The sequence below is a fragment of the Salvelinus namaycush genome, chromosome 4 (assembly GCF_016432855.1).
Source record: "Salvelinus namaycush isolate Seneca chromosome 4, SaNama_1.0, whole genome shotgun sequence".
NCBI lineage: Eukaryota > Metazoa > Chordata > Actinopteri > Salmoniformes > Salmonidae > Salvelinus > Salvelinus namaycush.
Genome location: NC_052310.1, coordinates 21574672 through 21591481, shown reverse-complemented (window position 1 = coordinate 21591481; position 16810 = coordinate 21574672). Strand labels below are relative to the sequence as shown.

The 16810-nt window shown below is 42.2% G+C and overlaps 1 protein-coding gene across 15 annotated transcripts in view; it reads right to left on the bottom strand.

Moving 5' to 3' along the window:
• The window catches only part of LOC120046309 (transcription factor 7-like 2), a 107512-nt gene that overhangs the window by 50533 nt on the left and 40169 nt on the right, over window positions 1-16810 (bottom strand). For 8 of the 15 annotated variants that reach the window (XM_038991419.1, XM_038991417.1, XM_038991424.1 and 5 more), the window contains exon 5: window positions 14737-14796. The exons of the other annotated variants lie outside the window; for them this stretch is intronic. In XM_038991419.1, the coding sequence (XP_038847347.1) occupies window positions 14737-14796 (60 nt within the window). The remainder of the gene's footprint in view (window positions 1-14736; window positions 14797-16810) is intronic. 15 annotated transcript variants of the gene reach the window in all.

Below are 16810 nucleotides of genomic sequence, written 5' to 3'. Positions count from 1 at the left end.
GACAACTGGGAACTCGGGAAAAAACAAGGTCAAGTCATGACGTCATGACAAATAAAATTTGATTTGATTTGATCAGTAATTTTCAGGTTCGAAAGTTGGAGGTCTAGACAGTTGCCAGAGTTTACGAATTGGAATTCCGAGTTGGATAACCGTTCAAAACTATATTCCCCAGTCGGATCTTGAGTTCCCAGTCGTTTTGAACACGGCATGACCAGAGAAAGTGAAATATTCCTCGATATTAAAGTAGACACGACGTGCTGCTAATAATAATAAAAACGCAGGGCTATCGATATACTCGTCTTGTCATTCATTGCAGATGCAGCGCGAGCGGAAGAAGCATGTTTTAAAAGTTTGTAAATCTTACGTAGACTAGTATTAACATTTTCTGTGGCCGGGGTCATGGAGTCTCTGTAGGTGGTTTGAGATATCCGATTGGCCAGCGCAGCAGACACACTCTATTTAGCTACAGATCTCCCAGTCCGCCGGGTAGGCAGAGTTTCTCTTTTCATAAAAATGAAATGGTTCAAATGGGAACACTTTGCTTACCCGGTGCACAGGGCTTCTGAATCAAGAGCACCTACCACCAACAGCACAACACAAAACAAAAACAAAAATAAGGAAAGCAAGCCTTTCACAGCCTTTATAGTTGGCTTTTCTACAGTAATGTTTGGTGATTGACTAGGAACGCCTTGAAGAGCGACCAGTCGAGCGCGATCGATCATTTGGTGACCGCTAAGCTACAGCAAGGAGCAGCAGCCAAAAAGAGCTTAACCAGCATTCTACTGTAGCATCCGTCAAGACAAGAGCTTAACCAGCGTTCTACTGTAGCATCCGTCAAGACAAGAGCTTAACCAGCGTTTTACTGCAGCATCCGTCAAGACAAGAGCTTAACCAGCGTTCTACTGTAGCATCCGTCAAGACAAGAGCTTAACCAGCGTTTTACTGCAGCATCCGTCAAGACAAGAGCTTAACCAGTGTTTTACTGTAGCATCCATCAAGACAAGAGCTTAACCAGCGTTCTACTGTAGCATCCATCAAGACAAGAGCTTAACCAGTGTTTTAGCATCCGTCAAGACAAGAGCTTAACCAGCGTTTTACTGTAGCATCCGTCAAGACAAGAGCTTAACCAGCGTTCTACTGTAGCATCCGTCAAGACAAGAGCTTAACCAGTGTTTTAGCATCCGTCAAGACAAGAGCTTAACCAGCGTTTTACTGCAGCATCCGTCAAGACAAGAGCTTAACCAGCGTTTTACTGTAGCATCCATCAAGACAAGAGCTTAACCAGCGTTTTAGCATCCGTCAAGACAAGAGCTTAACCAGCGTTTTAGCATCCGTCAAGACAAGAGCTTAACCAGTGTTTTAGCATCCGTCAAGACAAGAGCTTAACCAGCGTTTTACTGTAGCATCCGTCAAGACAAGAGCTTAACCAGCGTTTTACTGTAGCATCCATCAAGACAAGAGCTTAACCAGTGTTTTAGCATCCGTCAAGACAAGAGCTTAACCAGCGTTTTACTGTAGCATCGGTCAAGACAAGAGCTTAACCAGCGTTTTAGCATCCGTCAAGACTAACATGTCAAAAGGGTGCCCTTTTAGCAGCTTATCAACAAACTGCATGATAGTGATATAAACAAAAATAGCTAATGCATAAGTTTGCATTTATTTGCAAACATAAATTGGACATCAGTTCTGTGTACATAGCACTGCAAGTCATGCTTCATAAAACAAGGAAGCATTCTGTCTTTTGTCTGTTATTTTAGACTTCTCTAAAGACAGAATCCCATAAAAAAAACACAACGGCTATGGTCTCAATGAATGCCAGTGAGAATCCACTGAGCCATTCAGGCTGCCAGTTGATTTATCCATGCCTCACTACACACCAATCAGCTTGCCCGCCCGGCCACACCACCAGCCAGTCACTTGTCTGCCATTTCAACACAAGATGGAGACAGTGCCAAAAGTTCTAATTAAAACCTCCATTCAGCAAGACGTGTGACGGAAAGAGCCCAAATGCTGGGCTTTCCAACAAAGTCGAGGAAAACAACAAATTCTGCGGACAAGCCGCATCTTCTCGGTTTCTGCCGAGCACCAAATAAATAAGCATGAAGAGGAGGGGGAAGGGTAGCGACATCTTGTTACGGAGGAACAGAGCATGTAGCAGATAACAGAGCGACAGTGTTCAAAGAGGCAGTGTTCAAAGAGTCAGGCCGGTAAAACTTGAGCAGATACAACATCATCGCCTCACTGTCCCTTAATCAGCATCTAAAGAGCAGCCTGTCGCGTGTCTGCAAAACCACGCCTGTCTCACTCCAATCACAACGCTTAACGGGTTTTTAATTTCAAATCTCACACACACAAACAACTGTCACACAGCCACTCGGGCCGGGCTGCATCCATGCTATTTATTTTACTCAGAAAGGATGTTAACAAGACAAATGAATGAATAAATACACAAATAATGCATTTAGATAACGTTAATAATGTATGAAAAGTAAGCTGCTGTTTTGCTTTTTGACACATATCCCAATGCTGAGGACTTTGATGGTGGGTGTAACGGTTGTCGTCGGAAGGAAGAGACCAAGGCGCAGCGTTCTTTGAGTTCCATATAATTTAATAACGAAGAGAAACTTTGAAAGGACAAAACAATAAAGAATACAACGACCGAACAACTTCGATGTGCAAACTACCTGCACACAAACAAAGAACAAGATCCCACACAGAAGGAGGGAAAAGGGCTGCCTAAGTATGATCCCCAATCAGAGACAACGACTGCCTCTGATTGGGAACCACACTCGTCCAGAAACAAAGAAATACAACACCTAAAAATAAAGAACATAGAATGCCCACCCAAATCACACCCTGACCAAACCAAAATAGAGACATAAAAAAGCTCTCTACGGTCAGGGCGTGACAGTGGGTTCATTATGGTGGGTTCATTAACTCTTGTACGTGTTTTTGTTTACAGTCTGGTTAGTGTCTGGTGCACATGGCATTTCTGCTTGCCCATCAGCAGTGTGAAATGTTGCCTGAAACAATATTGTATCCACTAGCTATATTCTATATTAAATATTATAAACTGGGTGGTTCAAGCCCTGAATGCTGATTGGCTGAAAGCCGTGGTATAACAGACCGTATACCACAGGTATGACCTCAAAAATATTTTTACGTTTCTAATTACATTGGTAACCAGTTTATAACAGCAGTAAGGCAACTTGGGGGTTTGTGGTATATGGCCAATATACCACGGCTAAAGGCTGTATCCAGGCACTCTGCATTGCGTTGTGAATAAAGGCTTCAGCATGCTTCAGTTCTGCTGGCTTCGGCTAGTCAAAACGAGTGCGTGTGCTCGCATACTCCCTTAAAAGACCTTTGCTTGAAAAAAAAAAGTTTTGTCCATTTTGAAACGCCGTTGCCAGTATACACTTCCTCAAAATAGTCAGAATGAATCTAAGATAATTCAATAAATCTGTCATGAATTTTGAGGTTTTTTTTGCAGAGGAGATCTTAGCCACACAAATGTACATCTAACTAAGATGTTCATGCAGTATTTCTCAATGAAAAATGTGCATGAAAACAAGTCGTCGCTCGTTGAATGACAACAAAGACATTATTGAAGAATCCCTACAGTTGACCAATCACCAACGAAGGAGTGTAAAATGTTGGCTACCGACTTACAGCTTGCCTCCCCCAAAAATGTTGTGTGCCCAAACAGCCGAAAAAACCCTTACCGAAGTCCAAAACAAACAAAAACGTTTAAAAAAATATTGCTGTAATATATGCACAAACTCTTCCGAACTGTTTCGGCTGGGAAGCATGCGGACACCTTAAGAACTGCCCTTAGCCGTGGTATATTGGCCATATACCAAACCCCCTCGTGCCTTATAGCTTAATTATAATACAGGCAGGCACCACATTACTACAAGACAAAATAGCTTGCTCAATCAAGCATGACGGTCTTGTAAGTATAAAAGCAAAGCTGTTTTCATATTAAGTGCCCTCCATAACTAATGGACAGTGAAGCCTTTTGTCTTCTTTTGGCTCTATACTCCAAAAGAATGAATTTGAACTCAAACAATAACTATGAGGTTAAAGTGCAGACTGTCAGCTTTAATTTGAGGGTATTTTCATCAGGTGAACTAGTGGGCAATTACAGAACTTTTTGTACATAGGAGAGGAGCAATTTAGGGGAGCAAAAGTATTGTGACAAATTCACTTATATGTGTATTAAAATAGTAAAAAGTTAAGTATTTGGTCCCATATTCATAGCAGGCAATGACCATATCACGCTTACTATACAAATTTGTTGGATGCATTTCCTGTTTGTTTTGGTTGTGTTTCAGATTATTTTGTGCCCAATAGAAATCAAATCAAATATTATTTGTCACATGTGCCGAAAACAACAGGTGTAGATCTTACCGTGAAATGCTTACTTACAAGCCCTTAACCCAAAATGCAGTTTTAAGAAAAAAGAGTTAAGAAAATATTTACTAAATAAACAAAAGTTTAAAAAAGTATATATATATATATATACACAGTTGAAGTCGGAAGTTTACATACACCTTAGCCAAATACATTTAAACTCAGTTTTTCATTTAAACTCAATTTAAACATTTAAACTCAATTCCTGACATTTAATCCTAGTAAACATTCCCTGTCTTAGGTCAGTTAGGATCACCACTTTATTTTAAGAATGTGAAATGTCAGAATAATTGTAGAGAATTATTTATTTCAGCTTGTATTTCTTTCATCACATTCCCAGTGGGTCAGAAGTTTACATACACACAATTAGTATTTGGTAGCATTGCCTTTAAATTATTTAACTTGGGTCAAACGTTTCAGGTAGCCTTCCACAAGCTTCCCACAATAAGTTGGGTGAATTTTGGCCCATTCCTCCTGACAGAGCTGGTGTAACTGAGTCAGGTTTGTAGGCCTCCTTGCTCGCACCCACTTTTTCAGTTCTGCGTACAAATTTTCTATAGGATTGAGGTCAGGGCTTTGTGATGGCCACTCCAATACCTTGACTTTGTTGTCCTTAAGCCATTTTGCCGCAACTTTGGAAGTATGCTTGGGGTCAATGTCCATTTGGAAGACCCATTTGTGACCAAGCTTTAACTTCCTGACTGATGTCTTGAGATGTTGCTTCAATAAATCCACATAATTTTCTTTCCTCATAATGCCATCTATTTTGTGATGTGCACCAGTCCCTCCTGCAGCAAAGCACCCCACAACATGATGCTGCCACCCCCGTGGTTCACGGTTGGGATGGTGTTCTTCGGCTTGCAAGCCTCCCCCTTTTTCCTCAAAACATAACGATGGTCATTATGGCCAAACAGTTCTATTTTTGTTTCATCAGACCAGAGGACATTTCTCCAAAAAGTACGATCTTTGTCCCCATATGGCTTTTTTATGGCAGTTTTGGAGCAGTGGCTTCTTCCTTGCTGAGCGGCCTTTCAGGTTATGTCGATATAGGACTTGTTTTACTGTGGATAAAGATACTTTTATACCTGTTTCCTCCAGCAGCTTCACAAGGTCCTTGCTGTTGTTCTGGGATTGATTTACACTTTTCGCACCAAAGTACGTTCATCTTTAGGAGACAGAACGCGTCTCCTTCCTGAGCGGTATGATGGCTGCGTGGTCCCATGGTGTTTATACTTGCTTACTATTGTTTGTACAGATGAACGTGGTACCTTCAGGCATTTGGAAATTGCTCCCAAGGATGAACCAGACTTGTGGAGGTCTACAATTTTTTTTCTGAGGTCTCTGCTGATTTCTTTTGATTTTCCCATGACGTCAAGCAAAGAGGCACTGAGTTTGAAGGTAGGCCTTGAAATACATCCAGCTTCTAAAGCCATGTCATAATTTTCTGGAATTTTCCAAACTGTTTAAAGGCACAGTCAACTTTGTGTATGTAAACTTCTGACCCACTGGAATTGTGATACAGTGAAATAATAATAATAATCTGTCTGTAAACAAATTTTGGAAAAATTACTTGTGTCATGCACAAAGTAGATGTCCTAACCAACTTGACAAAACTATAGTTTGTTAACAAGAAATTTGTGGAGTGGTTGAAAAACGAGTTGTAATGACTCCAACATAAGTGTATGTAAACTTCCGACTTCAACTGTATATATATATATAATTATATATAAACAATAATGAGGCTATATACAGGGAGTACCGGTAATGAGTCAATGTGCGAGGATACAGGTTAGCCGAGGTAAAGTGACTATGCATAGATAATAAACAGCGAGTGGCTATTTGATTAATTGTTCAGCAGTCTTATGGCTTCGGGGTAGAAGCTGTTAAGGAGCCTTTTGGACCTAGATTGGAAATCAAATCAAATCAAATGTTATTAGTCACATGCGCCGAATACAACAGACCTTACAGTAAAATGCTTACTTAGGAGCCCCTAACCAACAATGCAGTTAAAAAAAAAAATACGGATAAGAATAAGAAATAAAAGTAACAAGTAACAGTAAAATAACAATAGTGAGACTATATACAGGGGGGTACCAGTACAGAGTCAATGTGCGGGGGCACCGGTTAGTTGAGATAATATGTACATGTAGGTAGAGTTATTAAAGTGACTATGCATAGACGATAACAGAGTAGCAGCGGTGTAAAAGAGAGGGGGCAATGCAAATAGTCTGGGTAGCCATTGTGTTCAGGAGTCTTATGACTTGGGGGTAGAAGCTGTTTAGAATCGTCTTGAACCTAGACTTGGCGCTCCGGTATCGCTTGCCGTGCGGTAGCAGAGAGAACAGTCTATGACTAGGGTGGCTGGAGTATTTGACAATTTTTAGGGCCTTCCTCTGACACCGCCTGGTATAGAGGTCCTGGATGGCAGGAAGCTTGGCCCCAGTGATGTACTGGGCCGTTCGCATTACCCTCTGTAGTGCCTTGCGGTCGGAGGCCGAGCAGTTGCCATACCAGGCAGTGATGCAACCAGTCAGGATGATGGTAAATAATGTATTGTCTCATTTTGGAGTCACTTTTATTGTAAATAAGTTTCTATACACTATACAAGTTAAGTTTCTATACACTTCTACATGAATGTGGATACTACCATGATTACAGATAATCCTGACTGAATCGTGAATAATGATGAGTGAGAAAGTTAGATGCACAAATATCATACCCCCAGAAAAAAATGCTAACCTCCCCTGTTATAGTAATGTTGAGAAGTTAGCATGTCTTGGGGGTATGATATTTGTGCCTCTCACTAATCACTATTCAGGATTAATTCCGGATTATCCGTAACCATGGTTGCATCCATATTAATGTAACAGGAGATGGAGCGTACTGGAATTTATTATGGATGTTAGAAACTGGTGAGTTTTTCTGATGCTAGCAAGCATGTATTTGCACACTGCAGTCAGTGCACAACCGGGGCACTGTTTACATGTAACGTTAGCTAGCAATTTGTTTTCTCAGCTAACGTTACAGTTTGAGTTCTGTCCTGTCTGAGAGTGAAATGTGGCTAACCCTTACTGAAACCTGGAGTATGGATTAGCTAGCTAGCTAGTGTTGCAAAAGCCAATCGCATCCATTGTACGGTAGCAGTGTCACAATTTGTCCAAAGTTTGGTGTTGGTTTTGAACTAATGTACTAGCTAGCTATGTTTTGTGGGAAAATGTAGGACTCCCATTTGGATATGAGCTAGCTAACGTTAGCTAGCTTCTGTGTCAAGGTCAGCTGTTGTCAGCTGTTTTTGTATATAAATCTTCCATAACCAAAAATAGCTAGCTAACGTAAACTCACCCCATCCCGTACAAATGTGCGCAACCGCGACATTCAAACGAGGCTGCAAAGAAAACTAATGGGACTGTAGCGACTGTGTTGAGTTCAAAATCTGGGGTGTGAATTACGTTTCTATTCATGCGTTGATCGACATGATAATGGCTCTATAGTATTGGAGAAAAGTTGAAAAAACTGACCCTCCGTTACATTGTGACGTGTCATGCCGTAACGTACAGCACGCATAAAGCAACTATTTCTGTCTTACAATCTCTCTCCACCAGGTGTAGCACTTCTCTCATCGTTTAAAAACAAGAAATGGACAGTGACGTGGGTAAGGGGGGATACCTAGTCATTTTTTGCGTCATCACTGCAAGCGATCATGATTCTCAAAGCCGCTGTTTACTTCTGAAAATCACTTTAGCACCGCCCTAAAAACCAGATTCAAATTCGACACATACTTTCAAATAGGTAGGTAATGATACATTATATAAACTCTTTAGAGTGTTTTATTTACATTTTAGAGGCGATAAGGTGATAAGTTGGACAGATCAAGTGAAAAAAAGCAGTTTCCCATACATCTCCTCTCCTTCTCACTACCACGCATTAGTTTCGCTTCCCCACCCGCCATTTTTTTAAAGACCCGACGGAGCTCATTGCCTTCTTGAATCATGCAGAAACGGGCAGCGTGGAGGTCTCGGAATGAATTCTGTTGGAAAGGGGAGAAATTGTGTTTTACAATGGTATTGACATTACAGTTGATCTGGAAGTATTACGTTTTTTGGGCGCTAAAATAAGGTAAATTGTACGGACCAAGGCGATGTACAAAAGTGAGTGAGTTTACGTTATCTTTCTTTGCTTGTTCATTAGCTAGCTAGCGTTCAGCTGACTGGTGTCAGCTAGACAAGTAAGCTAATGTTAGCTAGCTAGCTACTCAAAATATCTGTTTGTATTTGTTGATTAAGCTCAGCTTGAATACCACCATATCGCTAGCTATCTACTGTAGCCTGTGTTTGTTCTTATACTTCTTATGACTGGTATCCTGGTGCAGCTGTGTTGTTGCCGAGCCACCGAATTGCTTGACCTGGTGTATTAGCATTGTCAGAAATGCTACAAAAAAGGTAGCACGTCATTGGCACGTGAGAGTGATAAAGTATGCATTTAATCAAAACTGTTGCCCATACAAACGTATTCAGTCCGAAAAGGTGGCAAGTCTAATGGTCACTTTATGGACACTTTAGTCTAGTTCCTATCCAACGCCTAGATATTGAGCTTGGCAGGGGCAAAAAAAAAATGTTTTCCCCTAATGCTAACGACCCTATTCAAAATCTGGTATATGGTTGCGGTGACGGCTAATAATGAGAGCCAGGGAGTTACCTCCAATCGAGGTGATTTGAGAATTTTCATCGACATTAGTGTCATATATTAAAGGGCTCCAGAGTGGCGCAGCGGTCTAAGGCACTGCATCTCAGTGCTAGAGGCATCACTACTACTGTATCACAACCGGCCGTGATCGGGAGTCCCATAGAGCGGCGCACAATTTGCCCAGGGTCGTCAGGGTTAGGGGAGGGTTTGGCCGGGGTAGGCCATCATTGTAAAATAAGAATTTGTTCTTGACTTGCCTAGTTAAATAAAAGTTTAAAAAATATATTTAAAAAATATGATATGATGGTAAGGAAATTTGAATTTAATATTGAGTTTCAACCAACGCCATACTATTGTAGCGCCGACCAGTGCGACAATAATAATTGATTTTCCTTAACAACATACCCATACTTGAATGAAATTGGCCAGTGTTTCCCTGACATGTATGGTAATTATGATTTAAGAATGTCCCCTTACTTAGTGCACTTGTGGTATGCTCAGGTAGATTTAAGTGGCACTTTAATAAGCCTTTTAGTCAGAGGTGATTCTTGGAGGGCTGAGAAAAATAAATAAATAAGAAACGTGCATACTTGCAGAGGTATGCAAGAGCATGCAAATACAATCACCTGCCTTGGTGTGAACTGTCACAAATTTCCACAAAATATTCTAAATAGTCTGTCATTGCTTTTTTGAGGATTCAGGAGACTAAAGAAGGGCTTGGCACTCAGGGATCATTGACTACACTGACTGTGGAAAATAAAAACACAGCCAAACAAATAAAGAAAGTTCAGCGATGTCTTCACTGAAACTGCTGAGAAGAATAAAATAAAATAAATTGGAGGTTAGTCTCACTCAGGTTGAAAAACCCACTGAGGACAATAGAAAACTATTCAGAAATCAGATACCGAGTGTTCTCAACTAATCCCCCTGACCCGCTCTCACGCCGTACGAGCAGGGAAACTAAACCTAATTCAGGGCAGCTTAAGTGCTCCCTGGAAACAGTCAGCATTCCACTGGCCAACACACACACACACACACACACACACACACACACACACACACACACACACACACACACACACACACACACACACACACACACACACACACACACACACACACACACACACACACACACACACACACACACACACACACACACACACACACACACACACACACACACACACAGAGAGAGAGAGAGCGAGAGAGAGAGAGAGAGAGAGAGAGAGAAGATTTTAAACTTTGACTGCCACAGTGCATTCAACCGTAGCAATAAATTGTTATTTGGGGCTGTGGGGTTCATCGCCTCTCCATAGACCCCCAGCCCGCACTACCCCTCTCAAAACATCCCACCCAAAATCTCTCACCCCAAACAAAGTGTGGCCACTGCAGTCAGGCAAAGAAGCAGGCAGGGGATGGGTGCTTCAACACAAGGGATGCTGTACCAGTCTAGCCAGTGAATGTGATTCAAGAGGACAGCAGACAGTAGCACTATATACTTTTAGAGTCGAATTTTAGAGTTGTACATCCAGCTTCCTTTGGGTGCACTGCTATTTGACCCTGACCTTTGGACATCTTTCAGCCAGATACAGCAATACATAGTCCTTAAAAGGAGAAGTTTACTTTTTTACAACCAAATCTCTATTGTTTATGTAAATGGCATGTTATAGCTAGAAGGGTCAAGACACTTATTTAGCGTTTTCACTTGTTTTTGAGAAACTCATTCCTGTTGTGCAGTACGGGGGACTCTGAAAAAACATGAATAAATGCTCCAAAAACACCCAAATATGTCCTTTTAGAAACAGCAAATCTCTCAGTATAGTGATTCAGGTCTTTAGATGTTACACGCATGAAATTGGGTCATTACGAACTTTATCCGCAATGTTATATTCCATTTTGTGCGACTCGAGACGTTTACTCTAGCCTGCTGCTAGAATGGTCACTCGAGTCGAAACAAAATGGAATATAACGTTGCGAATAAAGTTCAAAATGACACAATGTCATGCAAGTTTCTCAAAAACAAGTGAAATTGCAAAAAAGTGTCTGGACCCTTCTATAACATGTCATTTACATCAAGAATAGAGATTTTGCTGTAAAAAAACAAAAACACAATTCTCCTTTAATGAGAAATCTTTAAGACTTTAATTCTAGAGGGATCATCATTTTTGTTATTTACATTTTCTTTTCCTTTAACCTTCTGACCAAGTAAGCACGGGCAGTGATTTCATAGAGCGAGCGCTAACACGAGTCATGACGCACACACAAACACATACTGTACTTTGGAGGCAAACACTGCTCCAAATTCTACAGGCGACCCTGAGGATATTCTCTAAATTACTTAACCCTACTCTCTCATGTCAAAATTTCCTGGAGTAGGCATTTCTAAAGGAAAAACAAAGAGTTTCACAAAGTAATAACGCTGTGTATAATCCCACACAATTCAGTCTGGTAAGAAAGTGAGAACAGAGGGAGGAAGGATTTCAACAAAAACAAATCATTGGTTTGGCGAACAGATGTGTGTAAAAACACCCTCCAAAGATTGAGATTTTATCCCCTGAGTCAATCAATTTTGTGTGCTGATGCCCACTTGAGATAGGGTAAATTCAATTGTCTCAATTTTGCAGTAACATTAGCAATAACTGACAGAGCAAGAAAATACAACTTTTCATGCTTTGTTGGAGGCATCAGGGCTGGACTATAGGCTACTTGTAAAGTTATAGCCTAAATCTTCATGTAATATGTTTCCCTCCTTTGCTGCCTTCCCATCACCCCTCCTCCTATTTCTCCTCCTCCTTGGAACCAGTCATTCCATTCCTCAGCTGAGAAAAGGAGGTCACGTATCGACTTACCCAGCGTCCCTCTCCCTCTACAGCCACAAGACCCTTCAGAAGAACCCCCCCCCCCATTTCATTCCATCACTCTACCCAACCCGGAACAACACCTCCCCATTTCAATTCTTCCATACCCCCGTTTCCCCCTTCCCGCCCAACCATGCCCTCAGCCCAATACTAATTGGTAAATCTGTTGAACCATAGCAGCTCCAACAATGAGACACCTGGAGTTCTGTCAAAACGAGTTTCCCTGTGAAACGCCCTCAAGAACTACTACAGTACACGGCCCCCTCTCCATCGCTCACAGCAGCCCAGCCACAGAATCAGATGCGGGACTTGGGCAGAGGAGGAGGGAGGGAGGGAGGGTTGGACAAGCAGGGGGATATAGAAAAAGGGCTTAATGTTAATGATCATTATTTGGAAAATTCGCAGTGGGATGTTTCACCAGGTTCCTGAAGACCATTATGCCAAATTAACGTATCTGTTTGCACACTGTACCATTATTTAAAGTCAAATTTTGATGAGACATTTTTCTATCTGACTGCAAAGCTAAGCTACTACTTAAAAAAATTCAGTGCCATCACTTTCTCGTCACTTTTCTAGTTTGCTCTCAAGCACACACACACACACACACACACACACACACACACACACACACACACACACACACACACACACACACACACACACACACACACACACACACACACGCCTGCAGTGTGTCACAAGGCGTGGTGTCTGTGATGTCATGTGCAACTGTGCTTGACAACCTTACTTGACCTGACTAAGACCACTAATGTAGCACACAAACAGACACACCTCAAATTGGATTGGGCAACCATACATCTACATCTTAGACAGAGAGACACAGACACCAACACATATGCAGACACACTTGTGCAGACAAACACATATTCAAGACGCACTCACAAAGAAACACAGACATAGACACACCCAACAGAGCTCCTGCCTTACCTAATCAAACAAGTTCTGGCAGACACTTTTTACTGGAGGGAGGGAGGGAGGGAGGGAGGGAGGGAGGGAGGGAGGGAGGGAGGGAGGGAGGGAGGGGAGGGAGGGATATCTCTCTCCACCTGTAAACAGTGTTTACATTAAAGGTTATTTCCGAAAGTGTTTTTTCCAAGTGTAACATTTTTATTACCGACACGGTCCCGATGGAGCGTGGAAAATCAAGCAATTGATCAGCCGGAGCAACTCAAGCAGGCAACTCAAAAGAATCCTGGGTCCATACAAAGGAGACAACAATTTGTTTTTGTCTTGGCTCCTCAATGACAACCCACGTCCCACAGTTCCTCTCACTCCCGTCATCAGGCTAAACGTGCAACCATGAGCCACAATCTAGCCTAGCGCCCACTGATCTGGCAGCAGTCAACAGTCAGCTCTGCAGATGAAGGCTAGCCATTATGTCCTGCTCCATTCAAACTCTGACCGTTTGGGTACGTCAAGAAGGGAACCATAATTGAAAAAGTAGTAATATAGAAATGAAACAGGCCCTGACTATTCATGGTCCGTGGATGGCTCCTGACGACAGGAGAACAATTAAAAGAGAGAGAGAGAGAGAGAGAGAGAGAGAGAGAGAGAGAGAGAGAGAGAGAGAGAGAGAGAGAGAGAGAGAGAGAGAGAGAGAGAGAGAGAGAGAGAGAGAGAGAGAGAGAGAGAGAGAGAGAGATTCACACACTCCACTCCCTAGTTAACTTCTCGCTGGCTCTGCATTCAGATGACGATAATAAAGAGAATCCTCTTCAAGACAGCTGCTAAGAGAAATAGATGAAAAGAGAACAGAAAGAGATTCTCTCTCCCGGATGGTAATTCAAACACGAACACAGAATACAGTCCTTCAGCAAAAGACTGGAAAACGATTGACATCTCATAATATGTGAAAAAAGAATTACCAAAAACCTCAGAATAAATACACTATACTGTCTGACATAAACCTTTGTGGACCTGAAATCATCAATCTATACCATGTTCAAACAGTATAGACGTAAAGTAAAATACCACCAAAAAAGTATATTTTTGTATTTGTTTTATTAGTCTGTTGACATAGTCCCAAAATACGTACATTTCAAAATACATAAAACATCCCAGTATGATGCATGTTGCATCCGCAGAGGATTTCTATAGTTTGAAAGTTTTGGGACTATGTCAACAACGGACTAATGAAACAAATTACCCCAAAATATTTTCTGGGTGGAGTTTTCCTTATAATCAACAGACACTTTAGCACTGTTTTAAAGCAAATGATACAATCCTCTATCGACAGAGAGCGTAATACTACCTCGAGAGTAAACATTCTAAACCATCTAATGTTAGCTACAAAGCACAGTCAGCAAACGGAGCTAGGCTACACCGACTATCATAACGCTAGAGTGGGTTTACAAGCCAATTACTTACAAAACACAGTTCACAGTTTTCTAAACCATCTCTGGAAATCAGGGTTGTCAGAGAACTAGGCATGTATGTGTTGCACAAGACATCAGTACATATTTAGTGTGAGAACCAGGGTAAAAAAGTCAATAGGCACTTGAAACGTGATAAGTATCCCCCAAAATATCTGCACCAGCCCCCATTTCAGAGCAACAAAAAGCAAGTCAACAACAATGCAGCAACAGCACACTCAATCAGCAGCAAACACAACAACATAGCATGATTAGGCTATCATTAGAATTATGACTATTATTATTCATTTTTTTTTTTAAATCATCATCATCATCATCATTTGTCAGTTGTTATTTGGCATCATCAACCAGCTAGCAAGATACTTGGAATTCAAAGTTCTCACCAACTGAAATTGGTGAAGGCTCAGATCTGACTGTCCGGGGAATTCCAAGCAGAAGGGCCCCTGAAAGGCAAAGACGGACGTTGCCGAGTCACACAATTATATCAGCTCACACACACACGCACACGCACACACACACACACACACACACACACACACACACACACACACACACACACACACACACACACATCATCATCCTAGCCTACCAGGGACATGAATGCAAAGGAATGTGTTCTCACTTAAGCCTAATGCACCCCCCCTTTTCACTAGCTAGGCTATTCATTTATTTAAAACGTCTATTTCCTTTCCTTTTCAGTACCTCAGCTTTCTTTCTCTAGGGTGCCTTAACTCTCCTTATACACACACACATTACACAGAGAGAATATGAGAACATGGGTTGGCCCTGGGTTGGTTACATGGCTGTTATACTGGCTGGCTAGTTGTTAACACTGGAGTAACTTGGCTGTTTCTTGCTGCTGGTTCAAAGACATTGACTTAGGAGACTGCAGCGTGCACTAGGGTGAACATGGGAAGATGTCTTCCTGTGCATGTCGGTAGGTGTGCAGCTAACAGCCAAATCACATTTGAAATCACTCTAAAATCAGGATATGAAGGGCATGGAAAGAGGAAAGGGAAAAAAGAGGGACAAGGAAGAGAAACAGGGAAGGAGAGTTCATGCATCAGTTTACAGACAACACGTGCACACTAATCACATTGTGCAAAGTCATTCAGACACACACAAAACCCTACTGGACCACCTAGGTTAGTGTGTTTCTCCATATACCGAAACCTCATACATTAAGTTACTGTCGTGTACAGGTCACTCTGCACTAAGGTCAATGAGTCAATTCTCGGAACAGGCTTACAGTATTGTCAGTGCTTACACACACACGCACACACATTCTAGATCTCCGTCGCACATTCTAGATCTCCGTCGCACATTCTAGATCTCCGTCGCACATTCTAGATCTCCGTCGCACATTCTAGATCTCCGTCGCACATTCTAGATCTCCGTCACACATTCTAGATCTCCGTCACACATTCTAGATCTCCGTCACACATTCTAGATCTCCGTCACACATTCCCCAGGGAGGCCTTAGTTCACAAGGGTTATAACCGCTAAAATACCACTCAGAGGTAAAGAGGACAATGACTTGTCAACTATTCCTGTGAGTTTCAAAGCCGCTATCCACATTTCTCCGTGCAAATCGGATGACAACGAACGGTGGAGAAAATAGGCTTCCCGCTATTACAGGTCAGAATCTGGATGCTACTTCTCTAGAAATGTCTCTGTCGTCTGCTTAGCAGCCACTGACTGTCGTTGGGGTGTTCGTAAACAACTGGACATTCGGTGTCGTAGAGAAACAATGACTTTGTCTAGATTAGGTTTCACTGAGTGAAACAGCAAACCCCTACTGCCCTCTCGTCACAGTTCCCATGATTGACACACGTCTCGTCTCGGCTGGTCTCACATTTGGCACCTAAGTTGGTTGTGATGTCAGCCTGACAGTCTCGTCTGAGACAGTGGACAGTGCAAAGGCCTGGTTGGGTGCCCATAGGAGGCACAAAGCCCCCTGTCTCAGGGTGAGGCCATGTCTCCTACCAACAGCTCTGGTATAAAGCACTGCTGCCACAACAACAGACACCATTGAACACATCTGTGATAACGCTACCACTGACTTTGCTCAGACTAGCCAGAGCTTACAGACTGTAGTTGAGGGGAGTTTCAGAGCAAGGAACAGAGAAGAGAGAGAGACAGAGAGACAGAGACAGAGAGAGATAAAGATCAAGAAAGAGAGAGAGAGAGAAATATCGATAGAGAGAGAGAATGTGAAAGAGAGAGAGAGAGATCTCCTCTCGTAAACAGTGAGGGCAGTGTCTCCAGTCTGTGACCCTGGGGGCGCTCATTAACAGTGAAGGAGGCCAGGATTTCACACCAGGGCTTCCAACCCAAAGGGCTATTGTCTGTACAACCCAGGTGCACTGCGATTCAGAGGGAGGAGATATATCTTTATTTAACTTGTCACAACGTACATAAAGATGGACGCAGAGTGGGCAAGAGGCCACTTCTTTT